Source organism: Trichomycterus rosablanca, chromosome 7 (genome assembly GCF_030014385.1).
Source record: "Trichomycterus rosablanca isolate fTriRos1 chromosome 7, fTriRos1.hap1, whole genome shotgun sequence".
NCBI classification, from domain to species: domain Eukaryota; kingdom Metazoa; phylum Chordata; class Actinopteri; order Siluriformes; family Trichomycteridae; genus Trichomycterus; species Trichomycterus rosablanca.
The window spans coordinates 31,703,295-31,730,263 of NC_085994.1; the positions used below are offsets into that span (position 1 = coordinate 31,703,295).

The 26,969-nt window shown below is 36.9% G+C and overlaps 1 protein-coding gene across 1 annotated transcript in view; it reads right to left on the minus strand.

The window, feature by feature from the left end:
• Nucleotides 1-9,051: 9,051 nt before the first annotated feature.
• slc6a8 (solute carrier family 6 member 8) overlaps nt 9,052-26,969 on the minus strand; it is a 48,585-nt gene continuing 30,667 nt past the window's right edge. The window contains exons 8-13 of the mRNA XM_062999230.1: nt 15,481-15,593; nt 14,539-14,676; nt 14,297-14,399; nt 14,089-14,189; nt 13,677-13,847; nt 9,052-11,121 (exon numbers count right to left, since the gene is read on the minus strand). Of these exons, the coding sequence (XP_062855300.1) occupies nt 10,981-11,121; nt 13,677-13,847; nt 14,089-14,189; nt 14,297-14,399; nt 14,539-14,676; nt 15,481-15,593 (767 nt within the window). The 3' untranslated portion in view covers nt 9,052-10,980. The remainder of the gene's footprint in view (nt 11,122-13,676; nt 13,848-14,088; nt 14,190-14,296; nt 14,400-14,538; nt 14,677-15,480; nt 15,594-26,969) is intronic.

The following is a 26,969-nucleotide window of genomic DNA, read 5'->3' on the forward strand; positions in this document are numbered from 1 at the left end:
TGTTATATAAGCTGCACACAGACTACTTTTCATTGTGTCAAAGTGTCATTTTGTCAGTGTTGTCCCATGAAAAGATATACTTAAATATCTGCAGAAATGTGAGGGGTGTACTCACTTTTGTGATACACTGTATATATGATCCAACATCAATCTGATTGTGTAATTTTCTGCTCTCTAATAATCTCCTGCCATCTTAACGGCAACACACGCAATGGGTAAATGTTCCAGCCAGCTTCCGGCGTAGTGATGAAGCGTTGCTGTCTACTCCCTCCTTTGAATATAAATTTCACTTAAAATGATGGAATACGTAGTGCACTTTACAGTAACAGATAATGTGAATGGAATGCTCTTACAGAATTGGCGCTAATGATTGAAAGAACCGCTTTCTGAACCAATCAGACCTTCTGATTGTTATTTTTAGTAAGAAATGCTGTTATTTGCATGTATTTAGTTTCCAGCGTCACACAGATGATGTGTCAATGAAACGCTTGATTGGCTTTCTAAGTATTTACTTCACAACCGGGAAAAGTTTGGAGGTTTTTAATTATAAACACATTTACAAAATAATGGATTCTATTCCTAATGGAACACACGGTCATAAATTTAATAGCATATGGAACAACATAAGCTAAGGTAAGCAGTGGTTATGGATTTTTTGCTGTGTTTTGGATTTTGGCCGCTGTGCCGTAATTTGCAATAAAAACAAAACGTATCAGTTTAAGCTTTTAACTGGTACCTGGTAGTAAAAGCACAAAGTAAAACGGCAAAATACAGTCGCTAGTCTGTTGTTTTTTTTATCTGATCTTACATATTATTTGTTTATTTCTATGCTACATTTCCAATATATGTTTTGTGTATATTATATTGACTCGTGACTTGACTCGGACTCTAGCCTAAAGACTCGTGACTTGACTCAGACTTGTATTTTGTGATCTGTGAACATCTCTGCCAACACGTGTGCAGTACCCACTGCATCTTTTCACCTGCACGAGGTGAGTTCATATGCGAATCAGCCTTGTGCACGGAGCCACACCCTGTCCACATTATTCCTCAAACCTGTGCAGACGGCATCACTCAGCCAGCAGAGGTCCAGCTTGTCCTACCGTATGAACAACAGCCAATCGTTGTTCATGTAGCTGCCCAGCCCAGCCGGATGGCAGAGGTGAGTTTCAAACCGACAAGTTCGAAATGTCAGCTCTGGTGTGCTAGCATGTTTTACCGCCGCGTTTAATTGTCATTTAAGTGACAAGTGAATTAATATTTTAGACAGATTCATTGTAAATTGTGGATAAGAGCTAAAATGGTTTATTGCTGAGAATGTGACCAATAGTTCACCAGATAGTTATGTTATTATTTTTTCCTTGCCAGCAGCTTTATGAACTTTAAAAGCTTTATAAAGCAATTATTTTCTTTTTAATGTTCAGTGAAGCAATTTAAATAGTTTACCCCCTTTCCTTTTTCAAATAAGGAAAAGGAGTAAACCAGTAAACTCTTTTTCCTTATAAATTCCTAAATAAATATATATAAATAAATATAAATTCTTAAATAAATATATTGTGTAAATAAATAAACTGTTGTGTCCAACCCTGGACACCTAAAGTAGCACTGCTCAGTTACTGCTGCTAAACGTTTCCAACGCTTGCTGGTGTTAACATCTGCCACATTATTTATGAAACCAAACTTTACAAAATAACCTGAAACAATCTGATCACAAGTGTGTTGTTATCTCTCAGCTCTCGTATCTCTCTGCGATTGACTTTACAACCTGTACGCGTCACATGTAAAGCCTCGTAAACCTTAAGATAAACTGTTGGACGTGTGTTTGCACCACACAGCATGTATAAAGTGTGAGTAGATTTCTAGCATGGAATAGTCGGCGTCGACTCGGTTCATCAGCTGTTGTTCAGCCATCTACTAAAGGCCTGAAATAGAGCAGAGTGAGAAAGCTAAACATAGTGGGTCAATGCTCAGGCTTAATATGGCAGCTGCACTTCTCTCACAAATGGGCATTCAGAAAACCGGTTAAAACCGCATCAGCGTAATGGCTTGGTACGGTACACATACTGCACAACTGTGTAGACAGTAAAATTGATTCAGCATTAGAAAAAACTTTAATAATGATGTTTTTATATTTTAAATTGGAAATCCACCCCATAAACACCAGGGCAAAACACCTTCCATGTTCCTCCTTATAAAAACAAATATTAAACAAAAGTGAATTCTCTGGAAAGGGCTAGAGGTAAAAAAATATCTTCATCTGCTTTCTCCCTAAAAGAATTGGAGAATTTTCTTTGCCAAGTATCTGCCCACAACCCAGAACTGACCATACAGAATTTTAAACAAAGTATTCCAGGAAGTACTGAGTTCTGGAAGCAAATGGTAGCTATTTTTAAGTTAAAGCTAAAGCTCCCTGATATTAATATATTGTTACCCTTTTCCATTTTTCTGTCCTTAAGTAAAAAAATCATTTCAGGAAAAGTCGGGACATTGAAATAAAAATTGAAACAAGAATATTTGAATTGTTAATTTTCTTAAACTTCTGACAAAGGTATAAAGAACAGATTTTAATTGTTTTTACTGACCAACTTAATTGTATTTTGTAAATATAAAAACTTTTAATTTGATGCTTGTAACACTGAATTGGTATCTGGTGAGGGCATCATGATTGTGTATTTACAATAAGAAGGTGAATTGGTATCGGGTGAGGGTATAATGACTGGGTATTTACAATAAGAAGGTGAATTGGTATCGGGTGAGGGTATCATGATTGGGTATTTACAATAAGAAGGTGAATTGGTATCGGGTGAGGGTATCATGATTGGGTATTCACAATAAGAAGGTGAATTGGTATCGGGTGAGGGTATCATGATTGGGTATTCACAATAAGAAGGTGAATTGGTATCGGGTGAGGGTATAATGACTGGGTATTTACAATAAGAAGGTGAATTGGTATCGGGTGAGGGTATCATGATTGGGTATTCACAATAAGAAGGTGAATTGGTATCGGGTGAGGGTATCATGATTGGGTATTCACAATAAGAAGGTGAATTGGTATCGGGTGAGGGTATAATGACTGGGTATTTACAATAAGAAGGTGAATTGGTATCGGGTGAGGGTATCATGATTGGGTATTCACAATAAGAAGGTGAATTGGTATCGGGTGAGGGTATCATGATTGTGTATTCACAATAAGAAGGTGAATTGGTATCGGGTGAGGGTACCATGATTGGGTATTCACAATAAGAAGGTGAATTGGTATCGGGTGAGGGTATCATGATTGGGTATTTACAATAAGAAGGTGAATTGGTATCGGGTGAGGGTATCATGATTGGGTATTTACAATAAGAAGGTGAATTGGTATCGGGTGAGGGTATCATGATTTGGTATTCACAATAAGAAGGTGAACTGGTATCGGGTGAGGGTATCATGATTTGGTATTCACAATAAGAAGGTGAATTGGTATCGGGTGAGGGTATCATGATTGGATATAAAGAGCAAAGGTTGTAGTTTACCATTTTGTGCCAAACTTCATGATATAATTATGAAACAATACACAATTACAATGCACAATTGCAAATATTTAAGGTGGTTTACTGTCTATTATGCATAATAATATGAAAATATTCATTTTCGGAATTGCATAAGAAACCGTATTGCAACTGTTATAAATATAGCCACTAGAGCTAGGAAATACTTTGGACAACCAGGGTCAACACTGTTTGCCACAGCTTCAAGAAATGCAACCTGAATCTTTATTTAACAAAGAAAAAGCCATGAATCAAGTCTAAGCAGAAACACTGGTGAAACTCTTTTCAGAATGAAAGTGGAAACATGCTGTGGTCAGATGAGCCCACGTTTTAGCAATCCAGTGTGAGCTAACCTTAGAAGTAATCTTAGTGTTGTTACCACCTGTCATGTAAAGAAATCCAGAGATCATGCAAGAAAAAATTACACACAGTCTGAATTGTGTTAGTTTGTTTTATTGCCAGTTGTTGCTCTGATATGGAGAGTGAATCTTCAGCACGTGATCACAGTGGTAAAAAGCATGAAGCCCTTCATACAACAACATGGTTACATCAGTGATCAATGCCTGCATGGACATGGGTTTACTGCACAAGCCTGTATTATTACTACTAAAGCTCACAAATGGAAGACTGTGGTACAGCTCACAGTATGTTACAAAGCACAACAATGAACAAGTTAATCACTAGGTTAGCTATGCGAGTAAGGATTTTCCAGACAGTAGCCTGACCCAAAGCTTTCTATTATCTACAATTGCTTAAGTGTTTAATTTCTAATGACAATTTATTAAGAAGAAGATTAGATTTTTGGTTTTTAAATAGATGCTCTTGTTGGTTGTATTGATGCAACAGATCTTTCACATATGGATTTTTGTGGATTTTTGTGACTGGTATTTTGTCAGAAAAAGCTTTTGTTAATTCTTCATATATGTATTTTAGAAATATATATATTTTAGAGGGGTAATGCTGGTTAATTTATAAATTCTAATAAAGCTTAAAGATTATATTCATAATCAGATTTACACTGTTAAAAAGTTAATTTTAAAGTTAATTTTAAAGTTTTCAACAACTTATATTTTAGTTTGAAATGCTGTAAAAGAAGGGGATAATAGTGAATTTGCTATTTTTTATTTGACCTACTGTATATAGTTTTTAGTTTAACCACATAAAGGTTAATGGAGAGCAGTGTCAATTATACATTCTAGGACTCCAGCCATGGATGGCTGTGGCATTTTTGTTGCAATCTCTCAATGGCATGACAAACAAATTTCTGTTAAACCACTTGGAAGCCCTAGTGGAAAACTGGTTTGATATTTCTTCATTTGTATTTGCCACTTTTGTATTGTCTTCATTATTAACAGTGATATGTAAAAAAGACTCTTGACTGGCTGTGTACATTTAATAGTTATTTTCTTTATATAAATCTTTAGTAGTTTAGTATATTAAAATATTATGTCATTTTAAGTCGTTAAAAGTTGTGTCATAAATAGAGCACTGGGACTTCAAAATATGTTTCATTAAATACAGTGGCTATATAACTATACTCAGCAAATCTCAGCAAATCTTTGGGACAAAGGTACTGTCAAGAACAATTTGCAGAGCACAAGATATTACTGATTGTTTTGTAATGCACAAGCTTGTTCTAATTTCTACATACAGTGACTACTTCACATTGAATCAGCTGACCATCCCAGGGTTCTGTTTGGCCGGACAATATAAATTGTCTTTTTAGAAAAAGGGCAAGTTAGGCTAAAGCATTGACTGTGCGACTTAATAATGAATAAACAGTTTATATGGTTTTGGCTTAACTTTGGGAAACACCGTCTAAATAATGTCTGTGTAGGTTCTCAGTAATCCAGGTCATTGTAGTCTTGAGTGCTTGAGTCAAAAGCAACTGGACTTTTTTTAGGTTCTGAAAGCTGTTGGGGAGTTCCAGTTGGGGACCTTGAAGATGGTCCTGAGAATCATTGACCCACCCTGCCATCATGTGAATTGTTAAGAGCCAAGGTGTGACTCATTTTAAAGAAAACCAAGATGAACAACACCTACGCACGATCTGAGCAACGTTGTACATGCTGTGCAACGCAGTGAGGACTGCTCAGACCTATATATAGAAGAGACCAAACAACCACTTCACAGGTGCATGGCACTCGATAGAAGAGCCAGATCATAAGGACAAGACTCTTAATGTGAAGGGACACTCCTTTGAGAAGACAAACTGTTCACATTTTGGTCAGAGAAGACAAATGGTTTGAAAGAGGAGTAAGGGAGACCATCCATGTCCAACTGGAACAATCGTCTTTGAATAGAGGTGGTGGCTTACAATACCAATTATACGGCAGTCTTGAGTTTCTTTCTAGGCAATTTAACCCCCATTCACACACAGACCCAAGTGATCCTAACGACTCTCGGGACCATGCCCAAAGGATGCTTTTTAGTGTAATAATAAGTTAAAAATCTGATTAATTTGGGCCCAAATGGGCCCATGCCTGATAAGTAATCTTCATAGATAGTTTTGCTTTCCTTTATAAGGTCCTAGAAAATAACAATCAGGCCTAAAATATTTATTTTCTACTTCAAAACGCCTTTAGACGAGATTAGTCCAACACTGGATTAGTTTCTACTGGATAAAATGTATTCTGACTAAATATACTGAGGGTCAGTGAACCAAGTGGGCAGAATGTTTTGTTGCTGATTTTTCTGCTGTGATTGCTGCTATGCCTTTTCTTTATTTTTCGAAATAAACTTCATGGTCAGAAGACTCAAATATTAGACTGATATCTATTTATACTAATATAACTCCTAATACTTCTACGTCTGGTAATCTTTCAAGCAGCTTTGGTTTCAGTAAATGGTCTTGAGCATTAAAGGGTCTGCCTATATGTCTTCTCTGTCTAGTTTGAGAAGAACTTTGAGAAGTCCAGCATTGAGTTAGCATCAACTTGGACTAGAATGCTTCCACCAATGCTTTCAATATGTAACTCAACACACCTTTGATTAGTGAGCCTTACAAACACTTCAGGTCTTGCTAAAAGACCTTAAAACTGAGGGCCATACAAAAGGTGGGTTATCTGTCTATGTACAGGAAAAATAGTTTAGTGACCCAAAGGTGTTTTGGATTAAATGTTTGGCTTACTATAAATTAAGATTAGATCTATTTGGACAAAAATAGTTCTGCCAATGCCTAAACATGTGGTCTCAGCATTGTATTCCCATCAAAAGAGACATGCTCTAAAGATGCTCCGATTACTGTTAAGCAATAAAAATTTTAACAAAGCCTTGTATAAGTGATTCAACAAATCTAAGTCATTAGCAATTGTGCAGGTCTCAGTAAAAGAAGTGGGCAAATAAGGGTCATACCCAGAAGATGTTTTTGAAGTTCAGATTAATCTGTCTGATTAATTTCTAAATTTTGCCAAAACAATGTTACTGTGATCAGTAATCCTCATGGGTTTTGCCAGTTTTGCACTCATTAAATAGCTTTGTGAAATAAGAGCAATGGCCAGAAGGTTCTTTTAAGGATCAATTTGATGTAAAACAGGATTATTTTAAATCTGAATAAAAATGAGGGCAAATTCTTTGCTTTGAATGTGGTGTTATTCACAAAAATAGCCTATAAAAAACCTTTGAGAATGAGAGCCAGGCCACGACCTTGTTGCTAACAGAGGCTCTTTTGATTCTGATGCTTTCTATGTACTCCAAGTAACTGCTGGATCAGATTAATTTCATTGTGCTAAAGGCATGTAAAAATAATAAAGTTTCTTCTGTGTAGTGTAACAGAGCACTTAGTTTAATAGACAAGGAGCAGAGGCCCCGATCCAATCTAGGAATTAAACATCTTAATAAATATTCACTGAGCAAATCCATCTGACTGGAAATGTAATTTGGAAACATTTTCACTTTTGGTAATACAATTACAGATAGACATGATCATTTATTGTCTTTACTGGAAGAAAAACAGAAGCTATATACAGAAGTAATGATTTCAAGTTGTGAGTTGGTCCCTGGATGGTCAGCTGAAAAAAATACTGATATCTAACACACGACAAAAGCGCTTGATATTCAGAACAGAATCAACACAATGCGCAGTTTTATATTTTGAAATATATCATTAATTATAACTCCTTTTCCAAGTTGAATCTTTATCAAAAATTCATACTGCAGCAAATGTTTAAAATATACTACACAGATATTAATTTTGCATTATATATATATATATATATATATATATATATATATATATATATATATATATATATATATATATATATAAAAGCAAAATAAAAGCCTTCACAAAATAAATCTTTTGCTTTTTCACATATAATAAAACAGAAAGTCTAATGTACTTTCTATGTATGTTTTTTTTAGATTAAATGTTAGAATGACTTAGTATACTATACAGTAAAAGAGAAGGGCAGAATTCCCACATTGTGCAAATTGGCCAGTTCATTTCGTAGGCCATAAACACACTTGGCTATTTATGCTTATCAATGGGCTTGCAAGTTAAGACAAACAAAAACAAGGCAGAGTTTGGCAACTGACAGTTCCTAAACCAGACTGTGCATCACACACCTTCACTACAGAGGTTTTAGGTTAACAATCAATTACTTACTGTTACTGTATTAACAAAAATAGTACCTAAAGTTTAAATCAAAAGTTTACATGCAATTGTAGAAGCCATGTATACTGTGTAGGTCCACCAACAAGCTTCTAAAACAACTTAAGTTGAATCTTTAACCACCCAACTTAGACATGCTTGAGGTCAGGACAGGAAGGACATTTCAAAGCTTAATTTGAATTAAATTTAACAAATCCAAAATCAGTTCTGATGTGTGTTTCAGATCATTGTTAAGAGGCAATGTTCCTTCCTTATTATTTTGTACATTGTTTGTGATCCACCAGCTCTACTGGCAGATGATCACATAAAGATGGCTTTAAGTGACAATTTTGCCATTTAAAAATCTGTGCAGAGCGTCTTTGACTTTCCCCACTTTAATGCTTGTTGCTTGGTAATGAGTGCAGTCATCCCGACCAAGTTTATATGGGCACAGGGAAGTCACCAGCTATAGCCAATTATAGTTAGACAGCAGATTTTAATGTATTAAACTGCAATAGCATACTGTACATGTATCTTACAAGTGTATGTAAACTTTTGACTGCAGCTGTATTTTCAGGAGGTATAAAGTGGCAGAAAGCCCTTGTAGTTGCTCACTGCATTCATGTCAGTTTAATGCTAGCATATTTATTCAGCCTGCTTTAAACCAGGTTTATTAGATTATACATTTACTATTAAAATACCATTAATGCTGTTTGTACCTGGGTAAATAGTGTTCGATATTTAGTCATTTCAAATTGTAACTGACTTCTTATCACACAAGTTCTGTGTAGTGTTATACGCAGCTGACATTTCTCATCAAGATTTGAATAAATTATAAGCAGATGAGTAAATTAAATGCATATATGTGTAAAGTGCAACTTCTATTGTAACCTCCAAGCTGTTTAGTTTTGCTCCCGATCGGCGTTATCACTGTTTTTATCATGAGATATGAAGTTTATTCAGGATTACAATGCACAGTGTGTAAGCATGTAAACTATTCCAATTCTGAATGCAGTGTTCACATTTGTATTTACCAAGAACCTGGTATTGAAAAATGTGCAAAATGCAGAATTGATAGTCATAAGCACCTACATACAGGTCCATTCCTTCATTCAGCATCAGACGTTATTAAATCATGTATCATTAATAATTTATTGACAAGACGCATACAATACCTACTAGGCAGATAAAACGTGGATTGTTTATGGCAACCGAATCCTTTCGGAGACGGCAGGCATTCTGTTTGGCACAGACGTTATGACATTAAAACAAACAGTTTAACACAAAATGCAGACTTTTTTTTTTTTACTAGTTTTACAGATGCCTTCGTTGCAGCTGGGCGATAAAAGAAATATAAAATCAAAATGACTATTTTTTTTACTGTTTACTATATTTTTACTTTTTAAAACTAATTTTTACTGTTAAATACTTAAAGCACTTTTATTCTATTAGACTAACTTAAAAATATATATACATAAATACACTTTTAAAAAAGTAATACTATATTAGTAAAAGTTGACTACATAGGGGAGAATAATCCTATATAACCCACATTGGCCCTTAGGTTTAAACATAGTGGACCCAATAATGTCCAATTATGACTCATTAAATCTAATTGTGGATTAAATTAGGAGTGTAGTTTAAACAGCGTATATGCATTATAAATACATCCTTCTTATATAAAGCTATACACATACAGCTAATGCATCTGTGAGGAGGATTGTGGGAATTCTGCCCTGTTTGGATGGGTAAGGAGGTGATGATGAACAGGTGATAGAGCTACACTTCAACTTCCTCTGCCCTGCCTGACCTACTTCCATGACGTACATTCTCCTCCAGTCCAAGGACAAGCTGATAGCATGATGCTAAATGGACTGATTTACAGCTCGCTTTCTGCTGAATGGACAAATCATTTTAAAGTGAACAGTTACAAATTGAATCAAGGCTTCCTGGGGGCTATACTCCCTAGTCTTTGACAACAACTGAGGAAGTGTGTTATGGTTAATAAGGATGAAATGGCATACTCGTATACTACATACTGTGCCACTGTGCTGTATACAACAAAGTCCTTGATGGTCAGTGTGGTCACTCAGCTGCCAACTTTGTAAACCCATTAACATATGAAACCAGGTGCCTAGCTAAGTGAATGGGGATAGTTCTTTAAATCTTTAACTGTAAGCCAAGCTAATTATTTGACTTAAGAAAGTCTGTAGGGCTATTATTAGCAAGTAAACTAGTTTTGTTGACTGCAGGAAAGACTTTTGTGGGTGGATTTTATTACTAACTGGTGCAGCCACAATTTAAATTGTTCAAGCAAATTTCACCAGTGAACACCATTAAATTAGCTGATAAATTATCCAGGGTAAACTTTAAAGGACCTATATTGCTGTGCAGCACTCACCCAAGTCTTCACATTTATAGCTGCTGCACTGTTGGTAACAGTAGGACCAGGAATCCAGGAAACTTCCAGGAAAATGCATTGGGCATGGGCATGAAATTGCTATGTTATTTACGTACTGTGTACTACAAACTATTTTGGACAATAAGTAATATACATACTATGCCATTTCAAACATAGCTGTTATTTGGACACCAAATGATGCCATTTTCAGATGGGATGAAGTAAACATGGTAAACCCCCCAATGTAATGCACTATGCATTGACCATTGAGTGTTTTCAGTACACTGATGTGGAGCAAATTAGCCATCAACGTTCTGTAAACTTTCACTTGCACATTTACTTCATAAGAACTGAGCTGTATTAAACTGAGCTTTTAATGGTTTTAGAATGGAAATCCAGGCAGCCATCACAAACAGCTTGTCATTGGAGGGCAGGCGCAGACCATCCTGTAGATCATCCTCCTACATGACGCTCTCAAAAATGATGACCTTGCTCTCTTCAGTGCCCGGAGACAGCGAGGACAGGCTCTTGATGTCTGTGTCGGGCGCCATGTATTCCAGGTGATGGCTGCCCCACACTGGTTTGGTCAGACTTGCCCAGCGCTGTAGATCAAGATAAAAAATAAATCAAATGCTTACAGAGACACAGGGCTTAAGACCAAGATATCAAATGATGTACAACATGGAGATTAAATGTGAACACTCAGCATGGGTTTTTTTTAGGGTGGGGGTATGTTTTTGCAATATCCAATTTCTCTTTACACTCTGGCGATGGTTGCTGGACGAGAAGCTGCTGTAAATACACACATGCTTACTCCGATACCTGTGGAGCTGCCAGTTGCATCTGGAGACCAGCCAGTAAAAAATCATAGAGCACCTCAGTACATACCAGGGACCATGCTATTCTCTCTGTATTCCTCCACCACTAATGCTGATACTTTTACTGAACAGTAAGAGTTGCTGTTGCAGCAACAAGGAGGAAAATCCCCTGTCCACCCCCCCTTTTTTTCGTATGTGAAAACTGGGATGCCTTTTATTGCTTTTGCTCCCCATTTTTGCCAGTTTGTCCCAAGCAATTTTCAAAACACAACTTTTTTAGGTTTTACTCTATGAAATGCAACCTTTTGTCCTTTCATTGTTTACATAGAACATTGTTTATCTCCACCACTTTTAAAAATGCAAGATATTGCCAGATTGATCATGTTTTGTATAATTTTTCACCTCAAGCTTATTAAAGATAACAGGTCCCCAAATTAATCCTACATACAGTGGACCCTTGACTTACGAACTTAATTGGTTCCGAAGGGCTGTTCTTAAGTCAAAATGTTCGTAAGTTAAACGTATTTTTCCCCATAAGAAATAATGTAAATAGAATTAATCCGTTCCAGACCTCCCAAACCACCCCCTTACCTAACCTTTCTTATGTCTTAAATTGTCTTTTTTGTTATAAATACAAGTATATTTTCCCTTAATCTTAAATCATAGAATAGACATTCCTGTAATAAACAATAATAAACAACAATACACAGTAGTACTGTACTGTACATAAAAAACACATCACATTTTAGTACAGTACGTGTGCTGTACCATACATCATAATACATTTATTATATAATTTTATTAAATAAAATGTATCTACCAGAAACAACAATATACAGTATTTCATACTGTACTAAATATATTTTTTCATTTTCTCAACACTACGCTTTCTCTGCACCTTCTTTGGGGCCATTTTGATATTGAATTCTACAAAACATAAAGAAAACACTGTAAAAACACAGTCCGCTGTCTGAATGTTCGCTCACTAACAGTTCGTTAGTCAAGGGTCTACTGTATTTTCTCTGCAGGACTTAATACAGTATCTCACATCACAAACATTTTAATGTCTGCTTTACTTTGTCCATCTAGTATGTGAATGTCACCAATAGAATTTTGTCTTTGTGCTTTCTTGTGTGCATTTTCAAAGCCCTTATCCATAATTCTTTGCTGTGCACCACTATACAGCTTTTTGTGTTTCTGGCGCTAATCAATAAAGAACCATTAGTCCACTTATCACAACGAAACCCTCCGCTTTCATATCACGATAATTTACTAGGAAAATACTGACCTCTTCACAACCTTTACTCACACTGCATAGTTGTATTATTGAAGACTAATTAGCATTCATTGCTTTAAAATAATCCTGAATATGTTATTTAAACAACTACATATAATTAACTGGATGTTAAATTATACAGAAATACGTCCTCCTGACATTCCAGCTCCACACTTTTCCCCACATTTACCGGGTACAGTGCATTATGTAAAACTTAACAGACCACAGTGTGGAGGATGGTAAGAAAGGTAGAAAAATCCCAAATATCACTGTTGTAGAGTTACAGACTAAGCATTTTGGGGTTATGCTTCAAAAATACCATCAGCTGCTATCTCCATACCAACAGATTATTTGAAATTAATGCCAAGACAAAGCCCTGCCTGTAATCTAACCACAAATGTAGGCACCTGCAGTTTGCTAAACTTGTGAACTAGGAATTTTTTTCCTCCAAATGCCCTGGAAACCTTGTTAAAGGACATTTTAAATTAGAGCCTGTCTGCCTCTGCCATGAAACTGATAAAATGGGCAATTGAATCTACCAGGAAGACAATGATCCAAAACATATGTCTAGATCAACACAAAATGGTTTACTGAAGACAAAATCTGCCGTGGCCATCTCAGTCCCCGTATCAAACCCAGGGGAGGATGAGCTAAAGAGTCCTCTTATCTTTACCTGTAGGGTGAGCTAAAAGAGAGCACAAAAACAGAACTGAGAGGAACTGGTACCCCGGACAATCTGGAGATATTCTGAACTGGTCTTAAATTCCCTGCTCTTTTTTCCTTCAACCGTTTTAAATGTTATAATAGAGAAAAAAACAGAACTACGTGTTCTTTTAATGGCAAAAGAAGGTTATACAAAGTATTAAATGCAGGGGTGCCAGTAATTGTGCCACATAAGGTTTTGTTCAGTCTAAATGACCATATTGATAACTTTTTTTAACTTAATTAAATACTGTATTGTTCCTTTGAGAAATATTTCATTAAGCACTAACACATTCTGTGTGCCAGGGCCACAAACAAAATGCTGTGTGTGCCAAAAACAAAAGACTCGAGTGGGCCGCACCTCCTTGAAGGATCCCTTGGCTCCAGCCAACTTGTAGAGAAGGCTAACGGGGATGCAGAGCATGGAGGAGAGGGCCAGACACCAGCCGATCACCTCCCCCCACCACGGGTACACGTACACATTGTTGTAGGTAAGAGGCTTGTAGTTCAGCAGGTGGAACAGAAATATACCCTGAGAAGCAAAAAGACAGAAAAACATCCAGTTAATCACCACTCTGACATCATAAGTAGGCTTGGTACAATGTGATGGTAGTGGCACGATGGCTGGTGGGTAGCACTGTTGAGTTAGGTGAATTGAAGATACAAAATTGCCCCTGACGGTGTTTGACATTGAACTTAAACTGATGAATCATGTGTAACCTGTGTACCTGGAAAACCCACTATAATACAAACTATAATATAAAAAGTCTCACCATGCAAACACATGGAGTGATAAATGACCAGCACCACTTTATCCAAGGAAAAGGCCGGTAACCGATCATACGGGCAATGTCATCCATAAACTTATCAGCACCTGCACACACAGTACCAATGTATGTTTATACAGCGGCATTTATTCATACATAAATATCCTTTAACATGTAATTAAAATAATATCCAAAAATATTAAATTACACTTACCATAAACCCAGGCGACAACCACGCATTCCCAGAATGCCTGCCACAACAGGGTCATTCCACTGGCTGAATAATAATCAAAAAGCTGGAAGACGTACATTCCCCCCTACACAAACAGCAAAAGAAGGCAAGTTAAACAATGATATTGGACAATCTGCAAACAATGTGGCATATGTGATGGAATTAGAAACATGTAGTAAGTCATATTATCTTAATCAATGACTTTTAGGATAAACCCCCCTTACCTGTGTAACCATGGAGAGATCAATAATGAAGCACAAAAAACAACAGATTGCCACAGCGACTTCTCGCTGGTAGCGCATGTAAAACTTTTCAGGGAAAAGATCTAGAATGCCGGTTACAAAACCTTCCACTCCAACAAACTGCAAGTAGAACACAAACAAGTTAAATAACACTGATGTTAACTGATTTATGGAAGGGAGTCTGCCACAATAACTAAGCACAGGCACATATTGCATGACTGGTTTTGTAACTGAAGCTAATCAAAAACACACAAAACCAAATTCAAGTGGCAAAAGGTATAAACATCTAAATTATTAGGCTCAAGAACGAACCAACTGATTGGCATGCACTTGAGGTGATTTATTTATTTATTTATTTGTTTACATTTTTAAAAAAATTCAGCACACCCAGTGATTGGCTATATCGTTATATTGAAGAACAGGGTGAAAGCAGGCTAAAAACGTATGCAGAGAAATAGATAGACTACAGTCAGTAATTGTAGAACTACAAAGTGCTTCTATATGGTAAGTGGAGCTGATAAAATGGACAGTGAGTGTAGAAACAAGGAGGCGGTTTTAATGTTATGGTTGATCAGTATATATACAGTATATATATATATATATATACTTTTGAAACAAATCAGGTAGAATCTTTGACTTCTCAGTACAATCTACAATAAATGCTATGAGATTTATTCTTGGAAGGCAATACCAAAAGCTTAATTGTAGTCTGATTTGACCATTCTGAAACCAGGTTTGCTTTGTAATTTGCATCACTGTCTGTCTGCCATATAATTAATGTATTTTGTTTTATTTCCTACCAATTTAGCAATGGTTTATTATTTGTCTTTTACATAGATGGCACAGCATGAAATATTAGCAACATTATCTGCAGGCCATGAATATTGTATCGTGTTAATCTCAATAGGAAGCTAACTCACTAACCTGACTGTCCAGGCCGAGCAGAAGCAGCATGAAGAAGAACAGGGCGGCCCAGACAGGTGCCACAGGCATCAGCGACACGGCTTTAGGATACGCAATGAACGCCAGACCGGGCCCTGCAATCAGAAGAGCAGTATAAGAAACACTAACCACAACGGGCCAGGGTCCGGCCACGACACACACCAACAAACACTCTTACAAACAAAACCATTTACACAAAGACAGAGAATGAAAGAGAGGAAGGTGCAGAGAGAGAGAGAGAGAGAGAGAGAAAGAGAAGGGGCAAGAGAAAGGGGGGGGTAGAAAGAGAAAAGAGATTAAGAAAGGGCATAAGAAAGAGAAAGTGAAAGAAAGAGAAAGAGAGAGAAGAGAGAGATAGGAAAAGAGAGAGGATGAGGAGTCTGGATGAGATGCAGCTGAATTAAAAGTGTGGGAGAAAGGGGAAAGTCTCTAAAGTTCTCTAAATATTGTTTCATTTAGTTTTGTCTTTCTAGCGAGTGCTTTTTGTTTACAAGAACAGATTTGAATTTGATAAATATTAATATATTTTTTCATAAGGAAAACACCAACATGCTTAAAAGTTAGCACATGATTATCCAACAGGCGTGTTTTATCAGCACTATGGTTTTACTTTACTTTTAAAAGCAAGGGTTTTTAACTTGGGAACAGTGGGCTGTTATTTTTATTTATTATTGTCTTCGTGTGGCCCTTTAGGCTGGACCAGTGAGTAAAAATGTAAAACGTAAAAATGTTTCGGTTAAAATACAAGATTTACACAATTTTCCGCTTCTCACAAATGTAGTTCATTAGCCGAGACATGCTTTATTTATATTATTTTACTTTAATGTGTTGTTTTTGTTTCTTTGTAGCTAAGATATCTTTTGTATAATATATCTGTTTTATGTATATATATCCCAAATTCCCCAGATTACATCCCAAGACATCCATGCACCTTAAGTGACCTTGGGTGTGTTCGAAAAGCTAGGGAGCTCTCTACATAGGCAGCATTTTACGTCATCCTGTGCGCGCTCCCGAGAAGGAGGCTGTTCGAAATCCTAGATGACTTGAAATCCTCACTACTGAGGCATCTTCATATTTCCATGTTATTTTGGCTTAAGAACGAGTGAGCATCGGCACGTCCTTAGTGATCAAGGCTCTCACAGAACAAACATGGCTGACGGGGCGGAGAAACGAATGGAGTTATTTTTAAACGTAAATAAAATATTACTGATTTTTAACTTGTATAAACTTGTACCGAGTGTTTTTATTTGCAAGTTCGAGCTTGTCAGGAAATTTAATAGTTATCGGTACATGAAGGGAGCTGCTATATTGACGTTAGCATTAGTGCTGTGCTACCTTTTTTATTTTATTTATTTTATTTTTTTTAATAAATTTAGCACGTCCAATTTCGTCCCATCTATCATCCTCTCATTAGTGCGGATTCCTGCTCCTGATTGGGGCTGACGAGGCCGTTCCACGCCTCCTCCGAAACGTGCACAGCCAATCGACCGTCTTATCACCCACACTTGACGAGTGTAGCGTGGCAGAGTACTGTGCACGGAGGATCACACACTCTGCCACACCCCCTCCCGTCTCCATACAGGCGCCACCAACCAGCCAGCAGAGGGCGCAACCGCCCCGTTCCTGAGAGAGCATCCCCTACGGTCTCAAGTCCCGCCCCCCACCCGGACAACAGGCCAATCGTTGTCCATAGCCGCCCAGCCTCGACCGTGAAGGCAGAGCTGGATTCGAAACTACGCTCCTTCGAAATCCAGCTCTGGTTGCAGCGCGTGTCTTTTACCGCTGCGCCACCTGAGCGGCAGTTCATTGTTTTTAATGGCAAGATGCTAAATGCTAAACGCAAAACCCGAAACCCGATGGAAGCATGTACAGTGTATCACAAAAGTGAGTACACCCCTCACATTTCTGCAAATATTTCATTATATCTTTTCATGGGACAACACTATAGACATGAAACTTGGATATAACTTAGAGTAGTCAGTGTACAGCTTGTATAGCAGTGTAGATTTACTGTCTTCTGAAAATAACTCAACACACAGCCATTAATGTCTAAATAGCTGGCAACATAAGTGAGTACACCCCACAGTGAACATGTCCAAATTGTGTCCAAATTGTGCCCAAATGTGTCGTTGTCCCTCCCTGGTGTCATGTGTCAAGGTCCCAGGTGTAAATGGGGAGCAGGGCTGTTAAATTTGGTGTTTTGGGTACAATTCTCTCATACTGGCCACTGGATATTCAACATGGCACCTCATGGCAAAGAACTCTCTGAGGATGTGAGAAATAGAATTGTTGCTCTCCACAAAGATGGCCTGGGCTATAAGAAGATTGCTAACACCCTGAAACTGAGCTACAACATGGTGGCCAAGGTCATACAGCGGTTTTCCAGGACAGGTTCCACTCGGAACAGGCTTCGCCAGGGTCGACCAAAGAAGTTGAGTCCACGTGTTCGGCGTCATATCCAGAGGTTGGCTTTAAAAAATAGACACATGAGTGCTGCCAGCATTGCTGCAGAGGTTGAAGACGTGGGAGGTCAGCCTGTCAGTGCTCAGACCATACACCGCACACTGCATCAACTCAGTCTGCATGGTCGTCATCCCAGAAGGAAGCTGACGCACAAGAAAGCCAGCAAACAGTTTGCTGAAAACAAGCAGTCCAAGAACATGGATTACTGGAATGCCCTGTGGTCTGACGAGACCAAGAAAAACTTGTTTGGCTCAGATGGTGTCCAGCATGTGTGGCGGCGCCCTGGTAAGAAGTACCAAGACAACTGTATCTTGCCTACAGTCAAGCATGGTGGTGGTAGCATCATGGTCTTGGGCTGCATGAGTGCTGCTGGCACTGGGGAGCTGCAGTTCATTGAGGGAAACATGAATTCCAACATGTACTGTGACATTCTGAAACAGAGCATGATCCCCTCCCTTCGAAAACTGGGCCTCATGGCAGTTTTCCAACAGGATAACGACCCCAAACACAACCTCCAAGATGACAACTGCCTTGCTGAGGAAGCTGAAGGTAAAGGTGATGGACTAAACCCAATTGAGCACCTGTGGCGCATCCTCAAGTGGAAGGTGGAGGAGTTCAAGGTGTCTAACATCCACCAGCTCCGTGATGTCATCATGGAGGAGTGGAAGAGGATTCCACTAGCAACCTGTGCAGCTCTGGTGAATTCCATGCCCAGGAGGGTTAAGGCAGTGCTGGATAATAATGGTGGTCACACAAAATATTGACACATGTTCACTGTGGGGTGTACTCACTTATGTTGCCAGCCATTTAGACATTAATGGCTGTGTGTTGAGTTATTTTCAGAAGACAGTAAATCTACACTGCTATACAAGTTGTACACTGACTACTCTAAGTTATATCCAAGTTTTATTTCTATAGTGTTGTCCCATGAAAAGATATAATAAAATATTTGCAGAAATGTGAGGAATGTACTCACTTTTGTGATACACTGTAAGTAGTGCATTCGAATAACCTGCCTTATAAGTCATTGACTTATTAGAATCTTCTCTACTAAGGCAGCTGCCTATGTAGACAGTAAGACAGCAAGGCAGCTCCCTAGGTTTTCGAACACACCCCTTAAGTGTATGTACATTTCTGACTTCAACTTCAAAATCTTTAACATGCTTTATGTGTAAGTTACACAACCACAATTTTAAATGAATGCATTTCAAAATACCAGAAATAGTTCGTATTTACAATTACAAAAAAGTTCAAAGTGAATCTGTGCAGAATTATGACATTTTATATTGTAATAAATTGAATTACACTTTAGTTAGAATATTAAGAATATTCCATGTCATGATTTTATTTTTTACAATACTACAATACTTACAATACTCTTTTTTCGGCACATTTCTGCCAAACACATCAATTTTGATAGTGTTTAGGTATTGTAATATTGTAATAGCTTTCTAGTATAATTCCTTTACAATATGCATTGTAAATTTTAACTGTTAACCACCACCCCGGGCTGTCATACAGCCATGAAAATATAATAAAAAGACATATTAGGGTTCTTACAGATATTTGACCCCTACTGATACTACAGCATTGCATGGTAAAAGCCAAACAATATAACAGTTATTATGTTGTCAAAAAGCATTGAAAAGATTCTTGCTATGTCATGTGGCTCAGTTCACCAGTAGGAGTGCAGACTTTTGGCTCTCAAACTGGTCTTTGTTCAGTAGCTTTCCCTATAATAACCTTTGAATCATAAAAAGGCATCAGCCACGAGTGGCGCTACACATTTTTTCAATCACTAAAACACTTAATTACTTCGCTGATTGTATAATCATGCACTCTAATACTGTATCCCTGAGAGCCTGACAAATTCGTCAATCAACATCACTGTAGAACTTTTTCTTGACATTGCTAAATGTTAAACACATTTCGAACTATTCGTAGAGTTTGCAGCCAATCCAGTGTATTCAAGAACCAACAAATAGACTCCTCAGATTAAATTTTATTTACTTCTGTTTGACTTTTTGAATGAGTGTAGCCATAGTACATCAATTAACCCAACCAGGTGGAGCTTTTAAAATTTTTTGGGTAATAACTCAGCTGTACTTCGTCCAATTGGGACCTAATTTGAGACACATGTGCAAAATATGAATCTGAGACAGTATGCCAAATTGTATTTGACTGTATTGGATCTCAATGGGCTAATTTGTGCTTGGATCCTGATAATCACCACTTGTGATTATATTTTTGTTTGTTTTAACTTTACCTAATCATGTTAGTTCTGGGCGCAAAAATGAATCATTTGAGCTTTTAAAGAACTGAACTGTGGATTTACATGAACTATTGCCAAATAAAAAATGATATTAACTGATATAACAGCTGAAGGTGCTGATATCTAAATATCCCATCTCCTTCAAGTATTACCTTTCTAAATAGACTCTTAAACAATCCCTTAAAAGCATACAATAAAAAAAACCCAGACTCTTGGGTGCACATCCAGTGAGCAAGCTTATACATTTTAAGGCAATGCACACAAAACATGCCTGGTAATTTTCAGGTTGGTCAACTACATTTAGTGTGAGGAAGAAATTGTGCAAATAGATAAACAACAATAAATGACATAGGTTAGATACCATTGATTACCCCAAGTCCATTGTTAATCATTTTTGTCAGTCGAATTTAAACAATTTGTATGTTTCAGATTTAAAAACTTACTTTATAAATCTAAAGATAACTTGTTTTAAGAATGTTTAATCACTGTTGGTGGTACTAAAAACATGGAGTGGGTCTAAATGCTTGAGAAAATGCTTGTCTTGAATAACATGCTTGACTTAAGATTTGTAAAAAGACAGGATAAAGATAAAATCAATTACAAATAAAGACGAACATAAAAGCTGAATGAAACTAAAAACACTGATCACCATTTGAAATCTGTGGTTTAATCTCTGGTTAGCGCTAGTCATTGTTAGCAGGATGTTTTGTTTAAATTGTGTTTTGCTTCAGATAAATTAAATTGGGTTGCCGGTAGGGTATGTAGCACTCATAAATTGAAAATTTTATCTGTTGCTATCTTGATTTGGATTTCCGTGATCGTGTATCAGAGGACAGCTTTACTGCTGGCAATTAGCTACACTATGGCTAGACTATGCTAACGCTATTGCCAAGGCTGTGACTGCCTGTGCTAGGCCAAAGTGTGCTCCATGGCAGTAGCTAGGCCTAACAAGATTAGAAGGTGTAAATGCTGACATTAGATATCAGAGGTTTACCTGTGATGGTAGTCAGCTCCAGGACCCCTCTTGAAATCGAGATGTGCACATCTCAAGAGGCAAAGCTCCTGGTTAAATAATCCTTAAATTAATACTTAAAGCCAAAATATAGAGTTATAAATGAATAGATATGTATGACACGATATATAACTGGACCGAAGACAATCAAGGATAGCTAGGAAAGAATCATATGATGGGAATAGTCTGTCCCCTAACCGTGATCCGGAAGGTTTCTGTATAGAAAAAAAATCCCCCTGACGTTTAGGAATGAAACGTCTCTAACGATTATATCTTCCTCTTTTGAGGACATTCACACCAGACAGCTGCACAGCACATTTATAATGCACTCACAATCACACTCAGATTAGTCAGCACATCGACAGACAGGGTTACACACTCACACACACACAAACACACACTCACAAACAAAAAACTAATTCACATAATTATGTTTTAACTAATACAAGCAGTAATAAATAAACACAAATACACAGTTAGTTGACAGTGATGCACTAGAAGCAATCTGGCACTTTTTGTAATAATAAGTCAATGGCTGTCCGCCATTGACATGCCCTCATTCACTACAAATCAACTGTAGTCATTGCTTAGCGTGAGGAAGAGAGTGTCTCGGACCACTGACATGATTCAGACATGCCAGTCTGACATTGGCAACATACTTTTAAGCAACAGATGCTGTTGCTAAGCCAATTTGAAACATTACTATTTGCTTTTTTTGGGTGTAACTACTTGCTAGGAGGATTAGAAGTTCTGTGTCCTGGTGTCAGAGTGCCAAAACTGGTACCATCAAAGTACGGACAGCAAGGTGGTTAAATGAACAGGTAACAGCACAATATTTTGTGACGATTGTACTACATAAAGTCCTACTTTTTTTAATAAAAAGATCCAAACGTTTGTAACTTGCTGATCATATTTTTTACACTTTAGGCTTCAGATTGTATTAAATGTAGTTAGAAACAGTGTAAAAGCTAGAGTTAAGAAATTAGCTTAACATCTAACTGACAGGGCAAATCTTGAATAACTTTATACTGACTTTGTAATGCACTGCTTGAGACCGCAATAAGCATAAAGCAAGTCTTGCAGGCTGCATTTAAAGACTGATATGTATAAATAACAGGTCTCAAGACCCAAAGTGCTGACGACACTTTCATTTGGTGCAGACAAATTTAATGGATTTATAAAAATATAAAACCTTATCTTATTTATTTAAATATTAGAAGCTTAGCTCAACAGAATAAAATGTATCAACTGAAAAATCTGATTACACAGTCTGATCAAGATATATTAATCCTAACAGTGACCTGGCTTAGACACCTAATAAGGGGTGTAGATACAGCTATAAATAATTTCACTTCATACAGAATTGACAAGCTTTTTATTCAGGCTAAATGAAACTCAGTTTTGAAAGAAAACGAGTTTTTAGCTTTGAAGGTGTCTAAGGAAAAATGACACTTTTGTATTAGCAGGGATCTACAGTCCTCCTTCTGCTCCATTGTCCGCAATGGACAACAGCTGAGCTTCTACCACACCATACTGCTTCAGAAATGCTAGCCCTTGGGGATTTTAATGTCATTTGGTTGTCTAATGCATCTGATCATCTAAAGGTAATCAGATGCATTTTTACTCTCACACAGTTCATCAATGAATCAATATGCCCAAACCTAAAAGACCCTGTCAAGTCTACCCTGATTGATTTAATTTTAACAGAATGGAAAATTACTGCCTTAGGAGTGTTTGACCTTTGTGTTAGTGACTACTGCCTAATCCAATGCATAATAAAAGGTTCCAGGAAATAACAGGTCCTCGAATTGTGGTTAGAAGAAAAGTAACCCATGGCACTATGGACCCTATAAAAATCTTCGTCTGTCTACATTTGCCAAAAAACTTAAAATGGATAAGTGGATCTTTCAGCAGGACAATGATCCAAAACATATGTCCATATCAAGACAAAAATTGTTTCCTGAACACAATACCAATCTTCTGCCAAGGCCATTTCAGTCCCCTCATCTAAACCCCATAGAAAACCTGTAAAGTGGGCTGAAGAAAAGAGAGCACAAGAGAGTACCTAGGACAATGTGAAGATTCTGTAGGAAGGAATGGTCTCAAGTTTTCTGCTCTGTTTTCATCAACCTTGTAATATTGAATGCAGTGGTGGCAGTAATTGTGACACATAGTTTTTTCATGTTAATTAAGTATACTTTAAATCCTTTTTGTGGTGCCAAAAACTGTAAGTTGTTTCCAATATTGTATTCTTATTTTATGCACCAGATCAAATCAGATCAGATGCATCAAATCAGATTTATTTCTATGTCACTTTGGTAAAACGGAACACTTTCATTGTTTCTGTTCTCTAACTATAGAACATGCTGACCTCTTTCTTAGACTCAACAAAATCAGTGCTGAACTGAATCACTTGCTGCAAGGTGAAACTGACTGGAACATATTGTGCTTTTATAGCATGCCGGGAGGATGAAATAAAAGCACTAAAGCACAACAATACTAGGAATACATAACACGTAAAGTTAGTGGATGCTTTTATTTAAAATACCATGAACTGCTAAATGAATGTCTAATTCTAAACCATTAAAAGGATCTATGGTAAAATATGTAACAGTTAGTTTATCATTTTAAAATCTACTAAAATGCAGAAGGATTTCTTTATTCCTTTTACCCAACAACATAATCTTTAAATAAAACTACTGATTTTATTATTAGTATTTTAACTTAAACCGAATCACATTACTGAAGCTGTCCACTGTTAAAGGCAATTACATTAACTTAAGTTCTTTAACTCAACAAATCAATCCGAAACTAAAATAAAATTTTATATACACTCAAATGGCCCAAGACACTAGCTAATATACACAATTTGCAAAGGCATTAGCAGATGCTATATGCTTGTCCAAAACGACTTATCGTTATAACCAAATACTATGCAAGCAATTTAGGGCTAAGGGAAATTGGTCAGAGGCTCACCAGTGGCAACTTGGCAGTAGTAAGGATTAAACTCACTGGTCCAGTACCTTAACCACTGAACTATTATTGGTTGTCTACCAAAGACGCACAGATTTGTTCTTAAAATTCAATTCAAGAAAAATGTAATATAAGAAGAAGATATCCTTTATTTGTCATATATACATATACAGATGTACAGTACAATGGAATTCTTTCTTTGCCTATCCCAGTTTGTTTGGGAGCTGGGGTCAGAGCACAGGATCAGCCATCTTACGGCACCCCTGGAGCAGACAGGATTAAGGGTCTTGCTCAAGGACCCAACAGTGGCTGCATAGCAGAGCCTGGATTTGAACCGCCAATCTTCCGGTTGATAGCCCAAAGCTCTACACATTAGGCTACCACTGTCCCATAAACAAACTGATATATAATTTTCTTCAGATTAATAATTAAGGAATTTACTTTATTTTACTTCATAATACTTCTTAGTTTTAATATTAATTACAACATTTGTTTTCAGATTTTTTTCCCTCTTAACATATGTCTCTGGGAGGAAGCACATGTTGGCCCTAATTTGTTTAGAAAAATGTCTATCTGCAAAACAAACAAGGGTTCTTTCTAAAGTGATTATTAGCCTATTCATTAGCATCTACTCACTTTCAATAACCACTTCATCTTGTCAGGGTTGCAGTATAATACAAGTCTACTGATCAAGTTAAATGCAGCATTAAATGTACTCTACTATCTGTAAAGATTACAAATGAAATAAAGTGACATTTAAATTTTTAACTTTTAGGTGGCCACATGTTATATCAGTAGACTCTTATACAAGAAGACTTTATTAATACATTAGACTCTCTCTACAGCTAAAGACCTCTCATTTATCTAGAAAAGCCTACTGTAAGCAACAACTGGAGCAGCAGCTGTTAGAAAGAATGAATTTTTACATTTAATTTTGGCAGGCACTTGCTGACCTAGGATTTAAGCTGTACTTGGGTTGTTTCCAGGCAGAACTCAGGCCAAGTATGGAATTACACAGTTGTTTTAAAAGCATTACTTAAAGATCCAACATTTTTTCATTTTTTAAAAACACCCCACATAATCAGTCATGGTCTGCTAACTACTGCATAAATTACACTTCAGGAACAAAGGACGATTTTGCACTTCCAATCATATTTAAAACTTTCAAGTGAAACACCCAAATGAAAATTAAAACACAACATTTACGCTATATATTATATGAGTGTGTAGATGCCCAAATCACAATCTAATTAGCTGTGGTGCTATCATTTAGTTTGTTTACATTGCCAGCAAATCTGTCATTTCTTCATCCAATCATTGATTTATGGTTGTGATATTTAACCTTTTAACAATTATTTTTGAAATCATCTGCAGTGTAGATTTTAATGATGATTACTATGCATTAAGAAGATTTTAAGGAAAGAACCTGAAGGCTATCAGTGAAATTTAACGCTACAGTATAATGCTCTGCCGTAGTGGGATATGTAAAAAAAATTTTTAGTTTTGTATATAACGTTTATAATGATTAATGTTTTACACTGTGGTTAAGTAAAAACCACAGTAGTTTCTAACTCTGAGGGGCTGATATTTATGCAATGATAAACCACAAACACCCACACTTGCGTATATATTTTAGCAACACAAACACGTTTAAGCCACACACACATACACACACACACACACACACACACACACACACAACCGAAAGAAGAAATAAATACAATATTCCATCAGCATGCACATCTGATGTATTGTATGGTTTGTTCTTCCCATATAAAAATATGATATACTGAAAATAAATGTGTGATAAATATAGATAGATATATTTCACTTATATTGTGAAAATGCAATATCTTTATTTTTATATGGGTTTAGCACATACAGCTTACTTAAATGTGCTTTGAACAATTCTAATTCACTTACTGACATACAGACTCACAGAAAGACAAAGAAAGAAACACATACACACACCACACACACACACACAAACGTACACACATGTATACCTACAGCACACACACATGCACACACAGGGCTAATAAAATAATTCTTGCAATGCAACAATAAAATCAGCAATACTGACATTCATATTACATTGTATAAAGATGCATATGACTGAAAATAATTGCACAGTAGGGATTATATACCTTTAGGCCTGCCACAATTATAAAATTACCTTATATTAAATTGTTGTAAAAATAATCAATTAATAAACATATGTTGAAACAGTGGGAGGTTACGTAACAATACACATCTGCGATAGGTAAGACTATTATATAATGAACCTGGGGAGAAAATGCAAATCCTGTCCTTAAAATAGACATTTTTAACAATAAGTCTTGTATGTTACCATGTTAAAAAAACAAACAATAATTACAAATATAGTGTAATATAGTGGCAACTATTAGGGTTTAAGCACTAATTGTGCACTGAATGTCAATGCATGCTTGATAAGTTATCTCACTCACTTTCTTAACTGCTTATCCAATTATGGTCATGGGGTGGGGTATTTGCTGGAGCCTATCCCAGCTTTTCAATGGGCGCAAGGCACACATTAACACCCTGGACGGGGCGCCAGTCCATCGCAGGGCAGACACACACACACACACACACACACACACACACCATTCACCTATAGGGCAATTCAGCGTCTTCAATAAATGAGCTGACTGCATGTTTTTGGACTGTGGGAGGAAACCGGAGCTCACGGAGGACACCTATGCAGACACGGGGAGAACATGCAACAGAAAG